The following is a 24,340-nucleotide window of genomic DNA, read 5'->3' on the forward strand; positions in this document are numbered from 1 at the left end:
GGCGGGACATGCTCCAAAATACTGTTCACCATGGCAACAGGCTTAACTTTGTTTAGCTAACCTGTATCCTTTTTCAGCACTTTGTGGAATCCTAAATTTGTTTCATTGTTTATTTTTTTTTTTACAAATAAACGTTTAACAATTTTATTGAAATTATAATATTTATTCTATCACGTGGCAAACTCTACTTCTAATTATGGCTAGGTAGCTATTATAATATATAGAAACGTCATTTGTTTTAAGGATTTTTTTTTTTTTTTTAAATGGCAATAATGATGCTTGGGTGTTTATGAGTCAGTGGACCTGACCGCTTCTTATTTAATTGGTGTAACATGTTCCAAACTAGCAACACTTTGATAAACACATAGTTAATCTGTATACTTTTTCAGTAATAAATTGAAGCCAATTTTTTTTTGTTTTTTTACAAATAAAAGTTTAATAATGCTATTAAAACAATTGTATTTATTCTGTTACATGGCAAATTCTAATTGTAATCATGGGTTGATGACTATTATAAAATATAGATGAGTTATTTTGTAATAGACTTTTAAAGCTATTTGTATTTTATTTTTGCACTTTGTCTCTTTTCATGAGATGCTCTCTGGAGTTCATGTTGGGTCGGAACAATATAATGAAACATTTTGGCACAAAGATACAGATGACCACAGCCCAGCTGGAGCAAAGGATGGCAAAGATCTCCATGGCAACCATGTTTTTTCCACGAGCGCTAAAATAAGCTGGAACAAAGGACACCCAGACACTGAGAAAGGCCAGCATGCTAAATGTGATTAACTTGGCTTCATTGAAACTGTCTGGAAGGTGTCTTGCCAAGAAAGCAAAAATAAAACTGATAGCAGCCAGAAGGCCAAGATATCCAAGCATGATCCAGAAAAAAACACCTGATAAGCCTTCGTTACAGGTAACAATGATGACTCTAGATAGTGTCTGAGTGTCATATTCTGGAAAAGGAGGGGAACACGATAACCATAGTACACAGATACATAGCTGGATAAGGACACAAATTCCCATAGCACAATATGAGACCTTGATCCCTGAACATTTTTGTAACCTTGAGCCAGGCTTGGTTGCTTTGAAGGCAATTACAACAGTAATGGTCTTTGCTAGGACACAGGAAATGCAGAGTGTGAAAACCATCCCAAAAAATACCTGGCGCAGTAGGCACATCTCAGGTTGTGGGTAGCCGATGAAAGCCAAGGAACATAGAAAACAAAAGGAGAGGGAAACTAGAAGAAGGCAACTGAGGGACCAGTTGTTGGCTCTAACTATTGGAGTAGTCCTGTGGTAGAAAAAAATTACTAGAATGCAAACTGGGACTGTAGATGAGAAGAAGGCAATGGCTGCTAAGCTGACACCCACTAGGTCTTTGTAGGAAAGAAACTCTATACCTCGCAGTAGGCATGTATCCTGTTCTTGATTCGGCCACATGTCCCATGAGCACTGATGGCACTCAACAGCATCTGAAAGAAAGCATCAATGTAAACATTGTAATTTTATGTAAGACATATGGATTTTTTATAACACATTACAAACTAGTTACAGTACCTGTTTGGTTAGAGATTTCCCCTTGAGGACAGTGAGCACACTCATAACAACAGGTTGGCTTCCCTGATATTGTCACCTTTTGAAATCCCAATGGACAACTTAGACTGCACTTGGAGTATGGCATCTAAGATAAATATAAATAAATATATTTTAAAAGCAACAAGTAATAATAATCTTCCCATTTATATGTCATAGTTTATGATAAGCCTTCTGCTTTGTGAAAGGGGACGAGAAGAGCACCCTTCTGGCTGTCTGGTTGACAGCGAGGAGGTTGCAACCAAGACATTTAATAAAAGTTCCAAAATCTAAGAAAAAGAGAAAATGCTGAAATGCTTCAGAGACGCAAAGTATTCTTTTAAGTGATGTGACAGCCTATCTCCATCTTGAATGTCACTACCAAGGTTTCCTTTTAGAGTGAAACAAGTCTGCTTTATTGTCAGAATGTCACTATTTTATACCTTGCTCTCAACAGGGGGTCGCCAGAAGAACAATATGCAGTGCACAATACCTGGCACCTAAGTGTCTGTACCTGACCAAATATTTTATTAGCAGCCAGGCACCTTGGAAGGAATAACAGTTCCCGTGCATATACTCCTAAATCAATGCCATCAGCGAGTGCCCATATTGTCCAAAAAGGGGTTGGATTGGAGATGCCTAGCCCACATAGTCTGAATATTAAGTTTTGAGCAGACCATGAGCATCTCCAATCCGGCGCACCGTTCCATGGCGCTGAGTGGGAGGTCATGGTCACCTTTAACGACTGTGCAGTCCATTGGTACTTGGAGCTCCCTGAAGTCTTTGGTATTGTTCAACACCTTACCACCTCTGTAATGGAACCGCTGGCACCCCAACCGGGTACCTTCAGCTGACGGATGCTCCTCGTGCTTTCCGAGGACTCCAAGCACTCTGTCCGACACCATAACCACTGCAGACCCCACGAACCGCCGCAGCTTGGTTGGGTCTCGCCGTCTCCACTCACTCTGGTCAACCTCTCTGAATTCCAGAGAGCAGGAACAGGAACAAGCTCTTAGCAGAGCTTAGTGATTATACCCTGGGGAGTATAGTGATTATAGCAATCCCCAGAGTGTAGTTCTCCAATCCCCCAAACATGAGCCGAAACTTCATGAAGGTACAAGATGATCTGACTCCAATGAGCGCTTACTACTCCTTATATACAAGTTTTCAGGCCAGAGGCACACCCCCTGGACCTGGTGGTAAACTGTGACAAAAGGGACACAAACCAATGGGAACACTAATTAACATCATAACACTCCCACATACACAATGAAATCCATCCTCTCCATCCTGGAGATAATTGGCTTAAGGCACTGCAGTAAACTCAATTATCTCCAGGTACAGAAAATATCTACATTTTACACTAACAGCAAAAATATGTAAAAGTACATAAAAATACATAATTCTTATTATATTACACAGAACCCTCCCATTTAACCTATCCCCAGATAGCTCGGATCTGAGCGCCTAATCTAGGTGAACAGTGCTCAGATCCCATGAACAGAGTAAATTTGCCATGGGGTAAAGCATAACAAGGGCTGTTAAGAAACCAAGGAGGGACAAAAGCAGTCAGTTCCAACTGGTTTGGCAGTGTACCTTGGACAACTCCCTGCTGGAGAACAATAGACAGGAAACGGGGGAGGGGAAGAAACACACCTTCCCATGGATTCAAATGGGCAGAAACAGTCTTTAGAAGCCAATAAGCCCCAAATAGTATTTTTAAATGGCAATACACCCCAGGGCCATAGTCATGAGGAAGGAGGCTGGCAATCAGGCTCCTCCAACAGCCGGGGGCAAAGGGCAGCTTGTCACCTAACAGTCCAGTGACAAAAGGCATTTCGTCACAACCTCCTTTATCATCCCTCCAAATAGTGCCCTGTTTGGAGACCCTGGGGCCAAGAGTGACCTTTAGGAAGTTTTACTGGATCGTAATGCTGGATCAGGAGTTCCAGGATGTTTGTGGGTACCTCCCTGGTCTCTGATGTCTCTTGGGCAGCTGGAAAGGGCAATGAGCCGGTTAGCACTATCTGGTAGGCAAGAGTTGGTGATTATAGTCCTTTTAGGGAGAGGTCATGGTTAGGAACCGTGTACAAGTACTAGATAGTACCGGGATGTCTGTCACAAGTGAAAACTAATTCTATGTCCCACCCTCAGGAAAATAAATAAAAGAGGAGTTGTGGAGCAGTGCCTGGCAGACCGCATGTAAGAAGTCCAAGCAATACAATATATATATATATATATTTGTGCTCGGAATTTAAATACGTAATGAATAGTAACTGTGAGCAAAGTTGGTTGTGGTGTGCCGAAAAACCAACGTACGAGTGGGCCTGTAAATAAAAGAGGGCCCACCAAGGAGAATGTAATTATAACAGGGTGTAGGTGGGTGGGAACAATCAGCTGAACGGCAGAGGTGAGTAGGGGCTGGGAGTTTAAGTAGGGGACTTACTCCTCCCACAAATTCAGGCCTCCACAAGTTCAGGCCTTTTAACTTGTGCTCGGAATTTAAATACGTAATGAATAGTAACTGTGAGCAAAGTTGGTTGTGGTGTGCCGAAAAACCAACGTACGAGTGGGCCTGTAAATAAAAGAGGGCAAAAGATAAATTTGAGAAATACACACTTTATTGCATTTTTTTACAAAACCAAGTTCCTAAAAGCTTGTAGTGTTAAGAGCGGAGAGTCCTGAGGGTGATCGTGCAGAGATGACCGTAAGTGATCTAATACTTTTACCGGACACCAGGCATTATCAGTAGGGAAGAGAGAAATTATAGTAGGATGTAGTGATTGGTTGGTTTTAGTTGTAGGGATCGAAAGTTGGTAGTGATCCTCTATCTTAGTGAGGTGTGATATTTTAAGACTTAGCTTTATATCTCCTTGGCAAATTACGGTGAACTCTCTAGGTCTGAGAAAACCGTAGAAAGCGAGATATATAGCAGATTTAATCACCGTATTAGTGCCGATGTCGAATGGGGCTGTGTCAAGGAGATTGCTAAGTGACCTGAAGATAGGCCCATCTATAGGTAATCTAATGGTAGAGAGTGGAGGTGAAACCTTAGTTATACCTTTCAAAACCTTTTTGATGGGATATGAAGAAAGGAAAGGCGTGTTGTTAGGGAAAAGGGTGAGGCTGTGGTGCTGGACCCCCGTGCGATAGAGTTTAATGGTGTTGTGGGATAGTTTTAGGTGTAGGTGGCAAAAGGAGGCAAAAGCCACCATGGTTTGAATAGAGAAGTCACCTTGTAGACCGAACTCTGCAGTGAATTTATTAAATATATTAAGTGCCCTATTGTAAGTGATAGCCGTGTTTGGTGATAATGCTTGGTGAGTGAGTGCTCTAGCGTGGTTCAAGAGTGTGCTTAATCCAGGATTAGCTCGTGGAACCGTGGTGTCCTGGATGGTTGTAGGTGAGCCGTTGGGAGTGCCTGAGAAAATGCCTGAAATTGAGAACGAGAAAGAGCGTCAGCGGCCGTGTTGTGAATCCCCGGGATGTGAAAACAAACTAAGTGAAACTGGCCGGATGCTGCCAACCAGGTCAGCTTGCGAATCAGCCGCATGATGGTTAGGGAAGATGATCGCCCTTTGTTCACGATTTCGCAAGCTGCCGAGTTATCAGAGTAGCATTTGACTGCCTTGCCAGACCAGAGATGACCCCAGGTGTGTGCGGCCGCCATGATGGGATAGATTTCAAATAAAGCTGAGGTCTCTCTGAATCCTGGCAAGGCATCCGTCTCAGTGGGCCAATGGCCCCTGAACCAGTGGTTCCCGAAAATGGCTGCAAAACCGATATTGGCTGCTGCGTCTGTGTGGATGATGGGTGAAGAGGTGGAGAGAGGGGGAATAAACATGGAGATTCCATTCCAGTCTTTCAAAAACTTCCCCCACATAGCTAAGTCAGCCTTGGCGTGGGGGTCCAAAGAAACTGTGCCAGAGTCCGGAACTCCAAGCATCAGGCAAAGAAGTCTGGATATGAAAGATCTTCCCTGCGGAATGATGCGCATGGCAAAGTTCAGGGATCCGAGAAGGGACTGAAGTTCCTTCCTAGTGCAAACATCATTCCGCAGGAACAAGTCTATTACCCCTCTCAAACGTGCCAGTTTGTCGTGAGGGAGGCTAGCTTTGAGGTTAATTGAGTCCAGTTCTATCCCCAGAAAGGTCAATTTGGTTGTGGGGCCTATAGTTTTGGCTGGGGACAAAGGGACTCCAAGTGTGGCAAATAGTGCAGTAGTGCTTTTGATTGATGTGGGTGATGGAGACCCTGGCTCTATAAGTAAAAAGTCGTCGAGGTAGTGGATAACGGAGTGACACCTGGTGATGTTCAGGAGCAGCCAGCACAACGACTCTGCGAAAATGTCGAACAGTTTGGGGCTGCTACGAGAACCGAAAGTGAGTCGTGTAGAGAAGTAGTATAGATCACGCCATTTAATACCGTGTAAGTGCCAGAGTGAGGGGTGCATGGGTAGTAATTTAAAAGCGTTAGTAATGTCCGTTTTGCTAAGCCAGGGTCGGTTACCAGATGAAATTATGGAAAGTATGGCGTCGTCGATGGTTAAGTATTGAAGTGAAAATTCGTCTGCTGGAATGAGTGCGTTTATGCTAGGAACAAAAGAGGAGTGCGGTGCCGATAAATCAATAATTAAACGTTTTTTATTAGAATATTTGTGAGTAGCGATGCCAATGGGGTTAGTGCGCCAGGAGGAAAATGGTGAAGAGGTGAAGGGGCCTATCATAAACCCGTTGGTGATTTCTGAGGCAATGAGGGAGTCTGTGGAGACTGGGTCTAAACGTGCAGACTGTAGATTAGGGCATTCTAATGTACCTGGGGGAATGGCAACTATACCCGTGAGAAACCCTTTAGTGAACCCTGTGGTGAGATAATCTACCAGATGCCTGCTAGGGTGAGACCTTAGATAAAAAAACAGGTTGTCGATGTTTATGTCGGTTAGTCATTTGTTTGGTGACAACCTGGCTGGACACATGGTCTTAGTATGTGCCCTGAAACATATGGAGCAGATGTGCAATAATCTACAGGCGCTGAAACTGCAGGAGCCTGTGTTAAAGTTATTGCACACCTGCGCCTTCCCTAGAAAGGAGATGGGCCTACCTAGCTTATCCCGAAGACCACCTGATGACTTGCTGTAGGGGGTGAAAGTAGAGTGAGGTGTGAAAGAGTGAGAGGTGGGTGTGGAGGTGGTGGGATCTGCTTCGACTGGACATAAGTCCGCCATGTGGGATGTCGAGTTGCATATGGCACAAGCCGGGGGCCTGAGTCCAGCGAAGTGGCGACAGAACAATTCAGTGTCCATCTGACCCCAGTTCATTTTGATATTGAACTGTTTTAGATGGGTCGCCGCCTTCGCTGACACTGACTTGTGGTAGTCATAGAACGAAGAGCCCCCGTACTTGATGCCTAGATCCACCACCTTGTGCAGATAAAGGTCTAACTCCTCTCTCCTGTGGGGGTACACTGTGCAAATAACATCTCTATATATCCCGAAGGCTATCACAAACTGTGGGATTGACAATTTTTTATTAAGCCTGGGATCCCTCGTCTTGAGTACCACAGAAATGTCGCCATAGTTGAAGGCCTTGTTCTCAAGAACATCCTGGGAGGCTATGAGCAGAGACACCAGACACACGTCCTTCCCGTCTAAGATATCTTTCTTGATAGAGTCAGGGACGGAGTGTGCTGGTGACTCAAATAGTGTAATGGCTGTGCCTGGTGCTAGGGGGGGGCGTATGGGAGGGCATGTAGGTATGATGGGTACAGCCGTGATAGGAGCTGGGATTATCGTGATAGGGGCTGGGACTATCGTGATAGGAGCTGGGACTACCGCAGTAGTACCTGGGGAGGAGATGGCGCTCTCCACCTTGGATAGTCTGTTATTGAGGGCCTGAAGATTGGCCAAGATCTCTGCCAGGGTATCCTGGTTGGACGTGCTGTAGCTTGGTGGTAGTCCTTGAGAGCTAGTGCCTGGCCTAGGCTCGGGGGCTTGGCGGGTCAGTAGCCTATAAAGTTCAGCCTTTCTGGCTGTGGCCGGGAAGGGGATTCCCCTGAGCCTAAGTTCGGCCGTAATTTTGGGAATAGTCCATGCTCTCAAGGACGTGGGGGTTGAAAGGGTGAGAGAATCGCTTGGAGACTCGGGTCTGGTTGGCGTGAATGGTATATCTTCAGTCAGTTCTTCGGTTGGCATGGGTTCTTGGGACATTCTAAAAAGGAAATGATTATGCGAAGATACATTAGTGAGGGAGTACGGAAGTTTGGGGTGTGTGGGGGGTGAGGTAAATGGAAGAACTGGACTGTAATGCTAGATGCCGAAGCGAAGAGTTTAACTGTTGAATGTTTTGGTAGGTGAGGCCCTGCTAATGCCAAGTGGCGGTGAGAGGCTCTACCTATGATTTGGCTTATGACGTGATTGCCACAGACGTGGTGGCGGGGTGTTGGCCTCTCGGTGACAGTAAAGAAAGATCAAAACGTGTGGCCGTGACGGGTGAGGCCCTGACTAGAGCCCTATAGTAGGGCATGCGAGGCTTCTAACTATGATTTGGGCGTGGGGCCGTACCTCCGTGTTGAGGTGGGGCGGGGATGGATGGCCTCGCAGGATAGGATTAGGACTAATAGGGTGAGCTTAAGGCGTAAGGCCTAGACCCTGTAGCCAGTTCGATTGTATACTAAGGGTATAATGCGTGGCCTGGAGTGGTGTGTGGATACCAACCTTAACTGGACGCAAATGGTTTCTGGAACCTTTTAGGCAGATTAAGTGTAGTGAGTCTTGTCGTCTAGTTGTCTTCGTTGAAGAATCCTGGGAATTTAAGAAAGATGTTGATGTATTTATACGTATCGTGGTGGCGTATGATTTGTTTTCTTTTTGATAGGGGCGGCATGCGTGATCCTGCGTAGAGGGATCTGGAATGTTTATGGAGTTTGATTGGGATGATTTTTGCTATTTTTAGAGAAGGCTGAATGAGGCCTAGGGTTGGAAAATGGACGTATTTGGGAAGGGCGTAAGTACCTGAAGGTATGGCTGAGTACCGGGTCAGGATTTGGTGTATGTTCCAGAGCCTGGAGGCCGTATGACCGTATGTCTGGATAGAAAAAATAAAGTAACGAGATTAACGTATCGTGGGCGTAAGCTTCTGAAAAAGCAGAAAGGAGATGATGAGACTACGTGAGGTCTTGTATGAAGATTTGTAAGTAGAAATTAGAGGACTATACCTTGGTAGGACGTACAGAAATTTCGTATGGACGTAGTAGGTTACCAGTGTAGACCGGTGGAAGCCTAGGTTAAATTCAGGAGCTTAAGGATTGACTGAACAAAATATACATAGTTAACAACAGGTGCGATGGTATGTAATGAATTTTGTATTTTTATTTTTATATATTTAAATGAATTTTACTTAGACCGTGAAGACGAAGAGTGATAAAATACCGTACCTGTTCCTGTAAAGAAAAAGGCCTTGAAACTTTCAACTTTAGCTCAGAAAGTGAGAAACCGAAGTATTCTGTAAAGTCAAAAATATGTGGCGGCGTGATTATATGAGAAATGCTTTAGTACATGTGTTTAATGTTCCGGGTGTATTTACTGTTTAGACAAAGCATTTATTAGTATATGTGTCGTTTTACAGAAAATTTAGGAGATGTGTAGCGAGCCGTATATTTTATAATAGTAGTGGGAGTATTAAGGTTAGTAAAATGAATATTGTTGTCTAACATTGATAGAAAATCGAAAAGGCTGGTATTTAAAATGAGTAAAATATATAACACTAAACAGACGAGTAGGTATTAAATAGTAACCTGATGTAGATTTATTTAAAATAGACCTAAATGCATACAGTAGCCTATTTAAATAAGATCTAATCGCATGTGTGTAGGAGCGTCGTGTTTGTACTTAACATAAATGACATAAGGTGGTCCTGGGTGACCGCATGTAAAGAGTAATTTTATTGTGTACATGGAATCATAAGCTAAGTCGTAAATAACGTATGAATATGTAAACGATATGTAAACGATATGTAAACGATATGTAAACGATGAGAAAAAGTACCGGTGCGAGCGTTGATTAGTTTAAACGAGCATGTAATAGTGTGATTAAGTTTAAAGGGAGCCTACCCCCACGTTTTTAGGCCCGAACGGCGGGAAAATAGCGGAACGCTATTTCCTTCGCCTAACTCACGAGTACGTGCCGGTGTTGAGACCGGAAGCCGGGTACCTCGACCGGGAAACGGCTTGGAGGCTACGAACGGACGGAGGGCTTGTTCTGAACGTCTGTCTGCTGGAAACACGAGAAAAATTCTGGCGGGAACCGGAAGTGCTAGTTGCTATGGGGACCAAACAATCAGCTGAACGGCAGAGGTGAGTAGGGGCTGGGAGTTTAAGTAGGGGACTTACTCCTCCCACAAATTCAGGCCTCCACAAGTTCAGGCCTTTTAACATATATATATATATATATATATATATATATATATATAGTAAGATAGTTTGACTATTTACAATGCTGGGATACCAGGGCACCATGACCACTACATCACATGTTACAGGGTAATGCGAAAAGTGGGACCATACAGTGGTGTTTCAATAGGGTAACATCCACTAACCTCTGAGCATGGTGGCACTTGCGAGCAGGTAAGTAAAATCATAAGAGTTCCTAAAGAAATTAAATATAAAAATAAATGTGTTTTCAATAAATCAAATACTCATTGCATTAAAGGGACCCTTAAGGGGACACTTAAAGGGACACTCCAGGCACCAAAACAACTTAATCTAAATTAAGTGGTTATGGTGCAAGCAGGTCCCCAGAGGCATTCTTACCTCAGTTGGTCAAACTATTTTTGAACAATTTAATCTCAAAGTTGCCTTTAGTGCTGATATTAGCTCCTCCCTAGGCAGCATCAAGTCAGCTGAGTGCTCTCAGCCAATCAGTGGAGCCCCACCCAGCGACACTCCATGCTTCCTGAAACTGAAAATTCAGAGGCTATATGTCACCTGGGGGAAGTGAGATCATAGCCGGATTGATGCAGAAACATAATTGTAGTTCCCTAACAGCTATATTGTTACTTGTATTACAGTACTAGAGTTTACACTTTCCACCATAGAAAATGTAATACAATACCTGTGTATCCCCTGTATTCCATTTAATTGAAGTGCTTTCTAATATTAGCATATTTCCATGCGGGGCACTTGAGTTATAAATTCCAATAATAACCTGTTCCAATTCTCCCGATGTCCTTAGCTGCCAGTTTACAATATCATAAATGGCTGGAGGGTCCCCGTTATGATTGAAGAATATCCGTGTTTTATCATCAGCCTGAAAATTAGTATTTTTAACATAATGGAGTAACTGGAAAACCAAAAGGAAACTATAGTTACTATATGAAACAGGCATAAAGTTGTAATCAGAAGTATTAATCAGAAGTATTAATTATCCAACTTTACAGAGTTTCAGCTGCAATGAACAAATCAAAGAAAAGCAATCGAAATCGCTCAACATTGGGAAAACCTCTGGTGGGATTTGAAGAAGGCAGTTGCATCACGCAAAACCTAGAATATTACTGAACAGGAAGACATTGCTCATGAGCAATGGGCTAAGATTCCTCAGGAACGCTGCCAGAAGTAAAAGCTTGTGTCTGGCTATGCATCTCACTTGCAGCAGGTCATAACAGCAAAAGGGAGCTCTACTAAATACTAAAGATGCTTGCCATCAAGGGATTGAATGATTTTGAGACCGGAGAAGTCATTATAAATTGCATTTTCAGTTGAATTTGGGGAAACCACTTGAATCGTTTTTTGTGTTAAGGTATGTATCATTGCAAAGAGCCGAAATTCTGTACATTTTTACAATAAACCTGCTTTTCATTGGGGGTTGAATACTTTTAATTACAACTGTATTACATAGTAACAGTTCTTGCTGATTTGTTTGACTTACTTGCCAAGGTCGAAAGGATGAGATATCAGCACATTCTCCTTCATGGAATGGTCCAGACCCAGATTTGCATTGAAGCAAACTTTGCAAGGCCCATGCAAAGATATAAACACAGGTATAGACATTAAATGAAAGTCTGAAGTCTGGTTTTGTTATGTAACTCTCCAGTTTTTCTCCACCTGTACATTCTTGAGTTGTCCTATTATTCCGATTCTCAAACCAATCACAAGAGAATATATGCTCCCATATGGCAATGGCAAAGTCATCATCTGGATATTTTGAAGGATGAAAGCTGTTAAGATACTCAGTAAATCCCAGCATCCACCCACTGTGGATGGCAAAGCCAATAGTACCTACCAAGATTTCTTGGAACCTTTTACTGGACAGAAGAGCAGATGTCGACCATGATTCACTGGCTACCCAGATTTTGCCAGACACATTTTGCATTAGTAACTCTTCCAGCACTGGGATGAAGTCATGGGGAAGTGAAAACACTACAATAACATGAGCTGTTGACTCTCTGATGGTTTTTACAATATGTGGAGCATTTCTGTTTGGAAGGTTGGTCAAGATGTTCTCAACAAAGGCCACACATGCTCCAGACCTGAGTAACTCTTCTTTAATCACTTGGATACCAAGCAGACCGTAGTCATTATCAATTGCCAAGAGTCCAACCCATGACCAACCAAAGTATGTGACAAGCTGAGCTAGACCTCGAGACTGAAACTCATCACTAGGTATTGTACGGAAGAAGGATGGGAACTGATTCCTATTACTCATGATGGGGCTAGTAGAAAAATAACTAATCTGCAATAAACAAGTAACAAACATATGATGTACACATTGCTTGAAATTCTAACACATTTGCTTAAAAATACATTTTGAGGATTTACATATTTTGAAATATTCTTTGTGCCAAAAAACAATATATGAAGGGATATCTAAAACACATTTCTCTGACAATAAATAAGCATGAGGAGACTTCCTCAGTTTTGTGTTTCTAGAAAGGTTGATTTTATTGTTCTCCTACCTGTGGATATCTGTAAATTCCCAATATCTGAGCCATTAGAATAGAACGTACTGATCCAGAGTCACCAATGATACCAGCAAGATGTGTTTTCTCTTGCCATTGGTAACTGGGAATGCTTTTACTTCCTCCTGATAAAATCCAGAATGTCCCTTCTACTGCCCGTCTCATGGCGGCACAAGTGTCAAAAATCTTAAAGCCCAAAGTGATGTTGGGAAGAAGATCTGGGTTTGCATTGATTTTCTCCACAGCAAATATCATGGCTTGAAAGCTCTGGTAATAGTCAAATCCAAACCTTATAGAATTATAAATATAAGTTATACAAAATGTGTTTTTACAAGTACATATGTTTCATGTCACAAACACAGATAAACAACTATTCTTGCTTATAGGCAAAGGAGCATGCATATACAAACCGAAGAGCAAGGTGGGTTTCCATGGATGGTGCTTGCATCTCCAAATCAAAACATATTACATGACAATACAAATGAAAACACTGTCATGATCATGACCTGTTTGCAGATAACGTCTTGCTACTTTTATCTAACTATATCTTCCTGCGGAAACGTTACCATTTTTATATTTTTTTGTAAGTTTGTTGTTTTGTGTTTGTTTTTTGTCACTGTAAATGCACATAACTTTAAGAGCCTTTTTCACCTCTAAATATCCACTTTCTATAATCGTAATGGCCTGTGGAATATTTTGGCTCTTTATGAATGCTAACAATAATGTAGAGTTTGCAGTTTAGAAATCCTTTCTGATTAGGTCTGAATCAGATTTAAGACGTGTCCTGAATCAGACGTGTCTCACTAGAGCTCAGTCCTATAGGCGCCTTAAGCATACAAAAGCGGCCTTTTTCTGCCTAATAAGTACCCCCAACAAACTCCTTACCATGGAGAAGAGACTCCCCAAAAAGCAACCCAAGATGAACACGGAGTCTGGAGGCTCGGTTCTTGACCTCCTTACGGCGCAGCGGCATGGTCGGGCCGGGAGCCAAGATGGCGACGGGGGATCCCCACACGCATCGCCTGGAGCTGACAAAGGGGCCTCCTCTGCTGATCAAGACGTGGTGCTTGCCAAACTCGCAGAAGTTAAGGCTTTCCTAGCTGGGGAAATAGCTGAATCAACAGCTGTGTTGCAAGCCGACATTAGCGCCTTGGGTGAGCGTACCGCAAAACTTGAGGACCGCATTGAAGCTACCATGCAGGCTCATAATGAGGTAGTCCACAGGGTGAACCGCCTAACGACTCATGTTGTAGACACAGATCTGGCCTTGGAAGATTTGGCTAACTGGTCTCGAAGGAACAACCTCCGCCTGAGGGGCTTACCTGAAGGGTCCGAAGAAGACTTGCAGGGGCTCTTGCTTTCCATCTTTAAGCCTCTCCTTCCGCAGATTCTGGAGGAGCAATGGTGCATGGAGAGAGTGCAAAGGGCAATGCGAACACAGCGTGCCGATGCTAACACCCCGAGGGACGTGATTGTCAACTTCCTCCATTTCAGAACAAAGGAGGCTCTGATGAAGAGGGGTTGGGAGGGACCAATTCGGCATGATGGAGCTGTGATCTCCCTTTACCAAGATTTGGCCCCTTCGACATTGCAGCGGAGGAGGGATTGGCGGCCCATAACTGGGGCGCTGCGAGGAGCAGGCCTAAAATATGCCTGGGGCTTCCCCTTCAAATTAATGGTGTTTCGAGACGGTCGAGCGCATGTTCTAACACCAGGTGGAGATCCGAAGCGTCTGTTCCAGGGCCTTGGGATCCAGCCGCCCCCGGACCTTCCGACAGTGGCGATGTATCCAGGGGACCTCCAGACAGGTACTGTATAGACACAAAGACAGGGGAGGGTTGGGCCTCCCAAATCTATATTTATAGTATCTCACGGCTCAATTGACGCAGGTGGCCATGTGGCACTCCCCGACGGAAGAGAGAAGGTGGGTGGACATTGAGTCTATGATGGTGGGGGTGGATGTCCCCCAGTTTATGATGTGGGTTCCCAAGGAACATAGACCTGCGATAAGGATAACATGTCCAGCTATACTCAACTCTATCCGAATTTGGGAGACATGTAATACCAAATATGGGCTAGCAGCGTCCCCCTCCCCTTTGACTCCAATCCTTGGAAACAGAGAGTTTCTCCCTAGCATGGCCCCCAGAGAATTTCATAATATAGATAGGTCCGTACTCCAATGGCAAACATAAAATTTTCCGTGCGCGAACGGCGAACGCGAACTTCCGCAAATGTTCGAGAACGGGCGAACCCAAGCGAACCGCCATAGACTTCAATAGGCAGGCGAATTTTAAAACTCACAGGGACTTTCTGGCCACAATAGTGATGGAAAAGTTGTTTCAAGGGGACTAACACCTGGACTGTGGCATGCCGGAGGGGGATCCATGGCAAAACTCCCATGGAAAATCACATAGTTGATGCAGAGTCTAGTTTTAATCCATAAAGGGCATAAATCACCTAACATTCCTAAATTGTTTGGAATGACGTTCTTTAAAACATCAGGTATGATGTTGTATCGATCAGGTAGTGTAAGGGTTACGCCCGCTTCACAGTGACAGACCAAACTCCCTGTTTAACGCAGCGCAAACAACCGCAAACAGTCCATTTGCACAATCGCAAACTCCCCATTTGCACAAGGTTGGATACCAAGCTAGCCATGTCCCGTTCCTTGTCCTCACTGATGTCATTGAAGGTCTCTTCCTCCACCCAGCAACGTACAACACCAAGGGTCCCCAAAAGGTGACAACAAGCCCCCTGTATTTTTATTTTTTTTAAATGTACACTACTGTTACACCAGAACACTACTCCTAAGATTGGGTTGTATCCATGTCTCGGGTCTTTCATTTAGAATAAGGGCAGCTTCGGTCTCCTTCAACACTGACACTCCAGTGCATATAATTAAAAGATTGGGCAGATGGAAATCCTCAGTCTACAACTGATATATTCCTCATCCCGAGAAAGAAATGAGGAAAGCTTTTAAAAGTTTGGCTTTGTAAATTTGATGCAATAAGTGTGTTTTTCTTTAATACCTTTTCACCCTCTTTGCATGAACCCGATTTACATATATTACTAATATGTTTCTGAACATATATATTATATTATTCACTCACTCACTCTCTGGGCCGGCCTAAGACATCATGCTGCCTAGGTCCAACGATAAATGACTATGGGGGATAATGTATAATAAACACAGGTTACTGGCTATGGGGGGATAATGTATAATAAATAAAGGTTACTGGCTATGGGAGGGATAATGTATAATAAACAGGTTACTGGCTATGGGAGGATAATGTATAATAAGCACAGGTTACTGGCTATGGGAGGGATAATGTATAATAAACAAAGGTTACTGGCTATGGGAGGGATAATGTATAATAAACACAGGTTACTGGCTATGGGGGGGTAATGTATAATAAACACAGGTTACTGGCTATGGGTGGATAATGTATAGTAAACACATGTTACTGGCTATGGGGGAGATAATTTATAATAAGCACAGGTTACTGGCTATGGGGGGATAATGTATAATAAACACAGGTTACTGGCTATGGGAGGATAATGTATAATAAACACAGGTTACTGGCTATGGGAGGATAATGTATAATAAACACAGGTTACTGGCTATGGGAGGATAATGTATAATAAACACAGGTTACTGGCTATGGGGAGGATAATGTATAATAAACACAGGCTACTGGCTATGGGAGGATAATGTATAATAAACACAGGTTACTGGCTATGGGGGGATAATGTATAATAAACACAGGTTACTGGCTATGGGAGGATAATGTATAATAAACACAGGTTACTGGCTATGGGAGGATAATGTATGATAAACACAGGTTACTGGCTATGGGAGGATAATGTATAATAAACACAGGTTACTGGCTATGGGAGGATAATGTATAATAAACACAGGTTACTGGCTATGGGGGGATAATGTATAATAAACACAGGTTACTGGCTATGGGGGATAATGTATAATAAACACAGGTTACTGGCTGTGGAGGATAATGTATAATAAACACAAACACAAAAAAAAATAATACAAAAAAAACATAATAATACAAAAAAAAAGAATGCAGCTTCAGAATTAATCTAAATTGTATGCTGTCTAGGAGGTGGGAGGATCTGGGAGGGAGGGTCTGCTGCTGATTGGCTGGAATGTGTCTGCTGACTGTGAGGTACAGGGTCAAAGTTTACTCAATGATGACGAATAGGGGGCGGACCGAAAATTGCATATGTTCGCCATCCGTGGCGAACTCGAACAAGCTATGTTCGCCAGGAACTATTCGCCAGCGAACCGTTCGGGACATCACTAGTCATTCAATTTGCAGAACTCCAACAAGGCTCCCACTTAACTCCCACATATTTTTTTTTTATATGTTCAGATTCGCGATTTTGCTAGAAGACCTCACATTAAAACAGCAGCCTTGGGAAAGCTGACCTTCTATGAGAGGCTTTGCTTGGATGGGGCAGCCCCCAAAGGTATGATCACGCTTTTATATGCTCATCTTAGTGCGGAAAATGGAGAATGGGGAAGTTTGAATTATACAGATCAATGGGAAACGGACCTCAGGGAAGTCTTGGAGGGAGTTGAGTGGCAGGAGATATGGGAGGCAAATTCCAATGTTTCAATATGTGTCACTCTTCAGGAGCAAGCATGGAAAACTATGCTTCGGTGGTATACCACGCCAGTTAAATTGTATCGAATGCACAAATTGGATACTGACGACTGTTGGCGGGGTTGTGGATCCCAAGGCACATATATTCACATGTGGTGGGACTGCCCGAAGATAAGTAGCTTCTGGAGGTCCGTGAAGGATCTTTTGAGACAGACGTTCAACAGGCCCCTGGGCATGGACCCATGGATATACCTGTTAAATAGATCTCTGGATGGATGGACTAGGAGAGAACAGAAATTAGTACATAAGATAACTCTGAGCGCACGCCGCGCTATAGCGACCGCATGGCTCTCACCAGAGGCCCCAGAATTCTCAGGGGTAAAATCTAGGATCAGAGAATGTAGAATCATGGACGACTTGACAGCGAGAGTAAGAGGAAAAATAGCAAAGTTTCAAAAAATTTGGGAACCATGGGACAACAGTTTAGTGGGCTCAAACGGAGACTGACAGGGCATTTTCTTGGGGGATATGTCACGATTTAGGGGGGATCCCTCCTTGAGGGGGACATGATTCCTGCGCTGTCGTTGGTTAGATTCCTGTCATCATTCACATAATTTTTCCTCCCTCTCTTGTTTTGCCACTTTTCAGAAATCCGAAGCACTTCAGCACTTCCAAAATTCTTCACTTAGGCAATTCGGCAATTCTGTAATTCACCAATTTGGCTCTTCGGCAAAATGTTTTGGCACTTCGGAAATTTGGCACTTTAGCAATTCGGTAATTCGCACATTCGGAAGTATCTGATTGTCTGAATTGCCAAAATTCATCCTCATTTACATTCAGAACTAAACGAATTGCAAGTGTGTAGTGTTTAGATTACAGACAAAGTTAGGGGTAGGGTTAGGTTTAGAAATAGTACTATATTTGATGCTGGTCAGTACAATGGGAGAGAGAGTGTCACTTTAGCAAATCACATCACTAGTAATTAAGCAAACAGGCATATCAAAGATAGGGAATGTATGTTATTTGACTCTAGAAGTAAATTAATGTGCTGCTGATTGGACACTGGATGGTAATTCCTGTATCTTGTCTATAAATAGCATATTTAACTTATGCAATGTTTTTTTTTTTAACTGTCCTGAAGAAAGTTCCTTAGTGGAACTAAAAAGTTAATATTTTTATTGTAAGAAGCATATGAAGACTGTGATTGCCGGTATACCTTTATGTTCAATATCTCCAGTGGAGGCATATGGGGATACACAGAGATATATTGATAAAGCCTCCTTCCTAATATTATGGGGATACTCAAGCTGCCAAAACATCTCTGATGCATTAAGGCATGAACTCTACAAGACCTTTGAACGTGTCCTGTGTCCATGATTTTAGTTGGGGTTTATCTACTAAAGTGTTTTTTTATTTATTAATTTGAGAGGGGATCAGTAGAGTGTCCCTTTAATTACAGACTTCCTCAAGACCACCATGCTTAAACATATATATTTATAGAATGACTTATGGCGCAAGGGGGCAGTCAACTTGCAATATTATTAATTCTCACCCCACCACCTCCAGTGCAAGATACTAGTATGGACCATAATGCCTGGTCCCTTCTGGATAAAATAGATCTGTAGATTGCAAGCTCACTGGCCTTCTTGCATAGTACCTTGTCAGAGGTTAAGTCCCACAAGAAGGCGTCTCTTCTCTGTCTGTATCAATATGTCTAATATCCCCTATCTGTATAATTGTTCTTTGCACAAAATGTAAAGGGCTCTGGATAACTGCTTAATAAAATAACGTGTGATGTTCCCATTTTAATTACATGCTTGCTTTCTACTTTCCCAGCTAGTGAGCACACATTGTGGGTTTCTGCAGTTTTCTCTGAATGTGCTTTGAACTGTGCCAGTTTGCGGGCCATGGTTGTAATGAATTGTTTTATAAATATCTAAATGTTATAGATAGAGTGGTATTGGGGCCATTTCTATGCTAATTTGTGTAGCAAACACCAATTTGCTCCAAGTCAGTCATTAAAATAAGTAAAATAATTACTCTCAGTGCATTTTATCACTGCTACATCCTGGAGTATATTTGAATATGGGAAGAATTGGTGTATTTTCACAGAATTTTGCGAACGAATGGTTAACTCATTTATAACACATTGTTTCATATTACATTTTCAGAGAGTAAAACAATAAATAAAATAAAAACAGATGCAAATATGTTACCAACAATGTTACCATGCATACTAACTTAATTGCAAAACTAACTTAATTGCATTCCACAAAAAAAATGAGTAGACAATATTGATCAGACTGATATAGTAGATGTGATCTAATTGGATTTTGCTAAGGCATTTCATACAGTGCCCCACAAAAGGTTACTAATAAAACTGAAACAAGTTGGTTCAGACGAAACATTGTGTTATTCTTTTTAAAAAGAGTAGTTACAAAGGGAACATCTTCACATTGGACAATAGATTCAAAGAGGCAAAGTTAAGTGCCCCAGGGTTCTGTCCTGGGTCCACTTCTCTTTTTATCTATTTATAAATGATCTTGAAGTGAGTGATTTGTCTATGGTTGCAGATGGCACAAAACCAGGTAGGATAATACCGTCTGAGCATGATATAACTGCACTACAGAGGGATTTGGATCATTTAGGGGACTGGGCAGGCAAGTGGCAGATGAGATTCAATACAGACGAATGTAAAATCATGCATTTTGGAATAAGGAACCCACAAGCCACTTATACATTAAATATGGCAGAGTTAGAGATAACATTCAATGAATAGGACATGGAATAATTATAGATCACAAACTATGCAATAGCACGCAATGCCAGTCTGCCTTTGCAAAAGCCAGTAAGGTACTTTTGTGTATAAAAAGAGGGTTTTTTTTTCAAGTGATCCAAATATAAAAAAGGCGCCTCAGGCGGGATATGATAGCACTATACAAATGTATGCAGCATCAGTCTTAAATTAGAGGGACAAAGGTTTAAAAATAATATCAGGAAGTATTACTTTACTGAGAGGGTAGTGGATGCATGGAATAGCCTTCCAGCTGAAGTGGTAGAGGTTAACACAGTAAAGGAGTTTAAGCATGCGTGGGATAGGCATAAGGCTGTCCTAACTATAAGATAATGCCAGGGACTAGTGAAAGTATTTAGAAAACTGGGCAGACTAGATGGGCCGAATGGTTCTTATCTGCCCTCACATTCTATGTCTCTATCAGTACAAACCGCTATGTGCTAACCTGTTCATTAGGATGAATATTCAACAAACAAGAGGGCACCCACTGAGGCTGGAGAAAGAAATGTTTACTTAAAGCAGAGGAAAGTGTTCTTTGCAGTAAGAACAATACAAATGTGGAATTCCCTGCCTAAGGCGATTGTCTTATCAGATTATATAGATACATTTTAAAACTGCTTGGACGCTTTTTGCATAAATAGCATATTTAAGGATATAATTGATACGTATGTGAACAAGTTGTTGATCCAAGGAGAAATCTAATTGCCATTATGGAGTCACGATGATCTACCCCACCTGTCTGTGGCATAATTGGAGATGGCTTCATCTTTTTTGCCTTCTTTTGGATAAACAGCATAAAGGAATGGACTTCACAGTTGAACTTTGTAGACTTTTGTCTTTTTTCAAGCTAGACAGCTCATGTTATGAATGCTTTAATTAACGTAATACTCAGCACATTTCTGAGAATGTAAGGGGAAAAAAAACCTAAACCAGACCAATAGTTTGGAAATGAAAGAATATTTATGTGATAAGAACGTGTTTTATCCTTTCTGCGGGTATGTCCAATGTGTAATATAAAATATTTTAAATAAACAAAATACACACAGGTTGAGAAAATTCACAAACATGCTAGATGTCACAGATACACAAACACAAAGTATCATAATGATTCAGATTCAACACGTGGAATAATCACAAACAAAGCATCATCAAAGTGTGAAACTCACAAAAAAAATCTTAAATCAATTTTAATCTTTAGTGTTTTTGAAAAAATGTTTTATTATGAGTATTTAAAATATTAAAATATCAAAATATATCATACATGAAAAATATATATAAATGTATCAAAAACTATTTTTTTTTAAATTACAAAATTAACATATTTTTCATAATGATAAATTATTTTAAAAGTATATCCAAAAATATTAAATCATTTGGAAAGCTTATCCAACACTATTAACTTGAGCCCCTAGTTGTTAGCTCACCAAAGTTTCATATATAGGTCATTAGATATAGCTGTTTACTGCCAGTAAAATACAGATCATATTTAAGGATGAGGGCGACAACATTTGGAAAGATATTTCTATCCTGTACCATATTACATGTTAATGTGTTCATGAGATTTTGACTTACGTCTGGCATTTGAGGTCCGGTCTGTTCTTGAAATCCAATTTACTGTAGAGTCTGTCCACGTGAATTAGAAACATTCCTCCAATAACAATATCGCCCGGGCGGCTCAGATTTCCAGTGATAAGAGGTGGTGACAGGTGGCAGCCCGGGTTCGGCCACACATCTGTAGATATAGTGCCCGCAAAGATACATGGCAGGGCCCACAGTAAGGAGAGCAGGAGAGAGATGGTTATGTTCAATGGTCCCTTAATCATGGTAAGATTTCTCTGTCTTACACACACAGCCAGTTCACTTTTTATGTTAAATATAAGGGGGGAGTAATTCTCAATGCTGGTTTTACACACGCAAAGGTGCAAGGTTTCTTTAATCTGTCTCCCACAAATAGTAAAACATTAACTAAAATATTCTAGGCACAGAATAGATTACAATCCACTAAAATCTGTAATCTATCACGCATATAAACATGGCAGAGAGGTTCTCTCTGAGCATCCTGGAAACATTCTAAAGATTGTGACCTTGAGACTCACTTGATAAAGTAACCTTTTTACGACATAGTCACAAAGATTCCATGTAGCTACTCACCAAACGCAGAAACTGAGAGATTCTAATTCTAGTCTTCATAAAAATGCTCAGCAAACATATATATATATATATATATATATATATAACTGACTTGTGTATTTACTCTTAAGAACACCAGATTTGTCATCATCAAGTCAGAACGACGTATGAAGGAACCACACACAATGTGGTCCTGAGAACCAGCTCATTCACACTGAGAACATGGCATTCATCGACAAAATCTGTCAATTCAGTCGGAGAACCTGCCCATCGACCAGAGACCATAACACTGAATTAAAAGTATATTCCTGGATATGTCTCCAATTATGTCTGTTCTATATCCAACTTAGATTGTTATCTCAGATTGTCACTGTCATGTAGTATCAGTCATATATCTAAATACTGGCCTCTTTCAGTCTTGTTCTCACATGCAGATAAACACACTGTAATTTGTAAATATCTCAGTGTCAGACACATATACCAGTCTCTTTTCTCACATCTACAAAGCAGTCTGTTTCGTCTGTCAGTGCCATCCCATATTTTATACCTTACTTGTTTGGTGAGACTGCCAGTGGGAATTGGAACATTAGTTACAGATTATGGTCTTACTTAACTAGTCAAGAATTAACAAACACCGAAGGAACCACAGAGTATCTTCAATTCTCTAATTAAGCAAACAAGCACACATCTCATCTGTTACGTCTCCTAGTAACAAGCAGTAGAAGAATAAAATTACACAAAATGTTGGTTCATCTATGTTCTAGTTTAAATGTGTCTTAAAGGGACAGTCCAGCCCCACCCCAAAAAATGTAATCACGGTTGAATACATACACCCCCAATAAATACATTCATGCATTTATTATGCAGTTTTTCGGTTTGAGGTATAAACAAAGCAGCTTAGAAAAGTAACACATTTCTTTTCTGCAGCCTTTGCAAGCCCTCCCCTTTTTCTCAAACCCAGACTTTCTGTGGCTGTCCAATCACAGACTTCCCAATGCAGCTCAATGAGAAGTCTTTGCCAAGCAGACGCTCTGAGCAATTGCTGCCTCTTGAGTTTAGTTTCACTGAGCTAACCAGACCAGGAAGTAACAAGGCCAGTTATGTGATTGACGGCCAGAGGGTGTAGTAAGGTTAATTTATAAAAGTGCCATTTTTTGCTGAAATCTACACTTTTAAAAAATAAAATAAAAAGGAAGACACACTCTTCACACATCAAACATTTCAGCGAGCTAAAGGGCTGTAGGTGTGTGTTATGTTCTTTTGCAGCAATATCTTGCTATAAAACTAAAAAAAATGCTCAGATAGACTTAAAGGACGTTAAAACCGAAGAATAGCACTCTACAAAGCACAGATCGCAAATCAGTGACTAAACTCTGCATATTAAAATATTTTTTACACTGCCATAAACACACAGATACTTAATTTGCAGATTAAAACTGATCTTAAGGTGGCTTTGCCTCTTTGACATGATGCTTACAGGAATATAGGTTTATACGTCTTCTATATTTTTGTTGTAGAAGATTATTGCAAGGGTCTTCCTACTAATTGTGGGGTCTACAGCCCCAAAAATTAAATGTAGGCATCACTCAGTAAACTTTGATTAAGGAGAGTAAGAAGGAAAGAAAAAATGCTGCTTCCGTGGTGAAATGAACTTTAAAAAAAAATGATGTGCATATGAATTTAAATAAAATTTCAAAAACTACTTTTTCTTCTGGTTGTATTGGTGCTGGTGAACATAGTTCCATTAATATTCCAAGCAAAAAATATATATATACATATAGCCGCACTCACAGAAGCTTGAAGGAAAATCAACAGGAACCTTTTCTTACAGCTTGTTTTTTTATAAAACAAATTATACACATAGAAAAAAAAAAAAACAGGACAAATATATGTGCAAGGATGAATGAAGTCCAAACACAAACAGAAAAGGGGGGAAACACCACAAAACTAAATATACCTTGGACGCGTTTCGCGTCTGTTTTTCCGCTGAAGTACTGTGATCTTTTTATGTGCTTTGATTCTCCATCATTCAATCAAAATGGACATGTTAGTTAATTAATAATATAAATGGCCACCATAAGTTTGGAAAATATATGTTTTTTTTTTTACAAAATATAGTTTGTAAGTGTTTCTCCAAAGCAATATTCTTGGCCTTGATATTGGAGTATTATAAAAACAGCAGCTCTGGACAGGTTAGCAAGAAGATACATGCAACCTCCATTATCTAAAATTCTAAAGAAGATTTTGGTTGCCTCTCTGTGTTG

General features: G+C 41.3%; 1 protein-coding gene across 1 annotated transcript; it reads right to left on the reverse strand.

The window, feature by feature from the left end:
• Positions 1 to 557: 557 nt before the first annotated feature.
• Positions 558 to 21,582, reverse strand: LOC134601522 (extracellular calcium-sensing receptor-like). The gene is made up of 6 exons (XM_063446032.1): positions 21,519 to 21,582; positions 12,525 to 12,816; positions 11,498 to 12,301; positions 10,685 to 10,912; positions 1,564 to 1,687; positions 558 to 1,478 (listed from the first exon to the last, which is right to left on the reverse strand). Exons 2-6 carry the CDS (start codon positions 12,780 to 12,782, stop codon positions 565 to 567), a joined length of 2,328 nt encoding a protein of 775 aa, XP_063302102.1. The 5' UTR covers positions 12,783 to 12,816; positions 21,519 to 21,582; the 3' UTR covers positions 558 to 564.
• Positions 21,583 to 24,340: the final 2,758 nt, after the last annotated feature.

The sequence above is a fragment of the Pelobates fuscus genome, chromosome 3, assembly GCF_036172605.1.
Source record: "Pelobates fuscus isolate aPelFus1 chromosome 3, aPelFus1.pri, whole genome shotgun sequence".
Lineage (NCBI taxonomy): Eukaryota > Metazoa > Chordata > Amphibia > Anura > Pelobatidae > Pelobates > Pelobates fuscus.

What these genes read in the sequence shown, in the direction of transcription:
- LOC134601522 (XM_063446032.1), bottom strand. Translation starts at nt 12,782, where the DNA reads ATGATATTTGCTGTGGAGAAAATCAATGCAAACCCAGATCTTCTTCCC. An exon ending in CATCCTTTCGACCTTGGCAA is followed by an intron (nt 10,913 to 11,497) that starts GTAAGTCAAACA and finishes TTGGTTTTCCAG; the next exon opens with TTACTCCATTATGTTAAAAA. An exon ending in GGAAATCTCTAACCAAACAG is followed by an intron (nt 1,479 to 1,563) that starts GTACTGTAACTA and finishes GCTTTCTTTCAG; the next exon opens with ATGCTGTTGAGTGCCATCAG.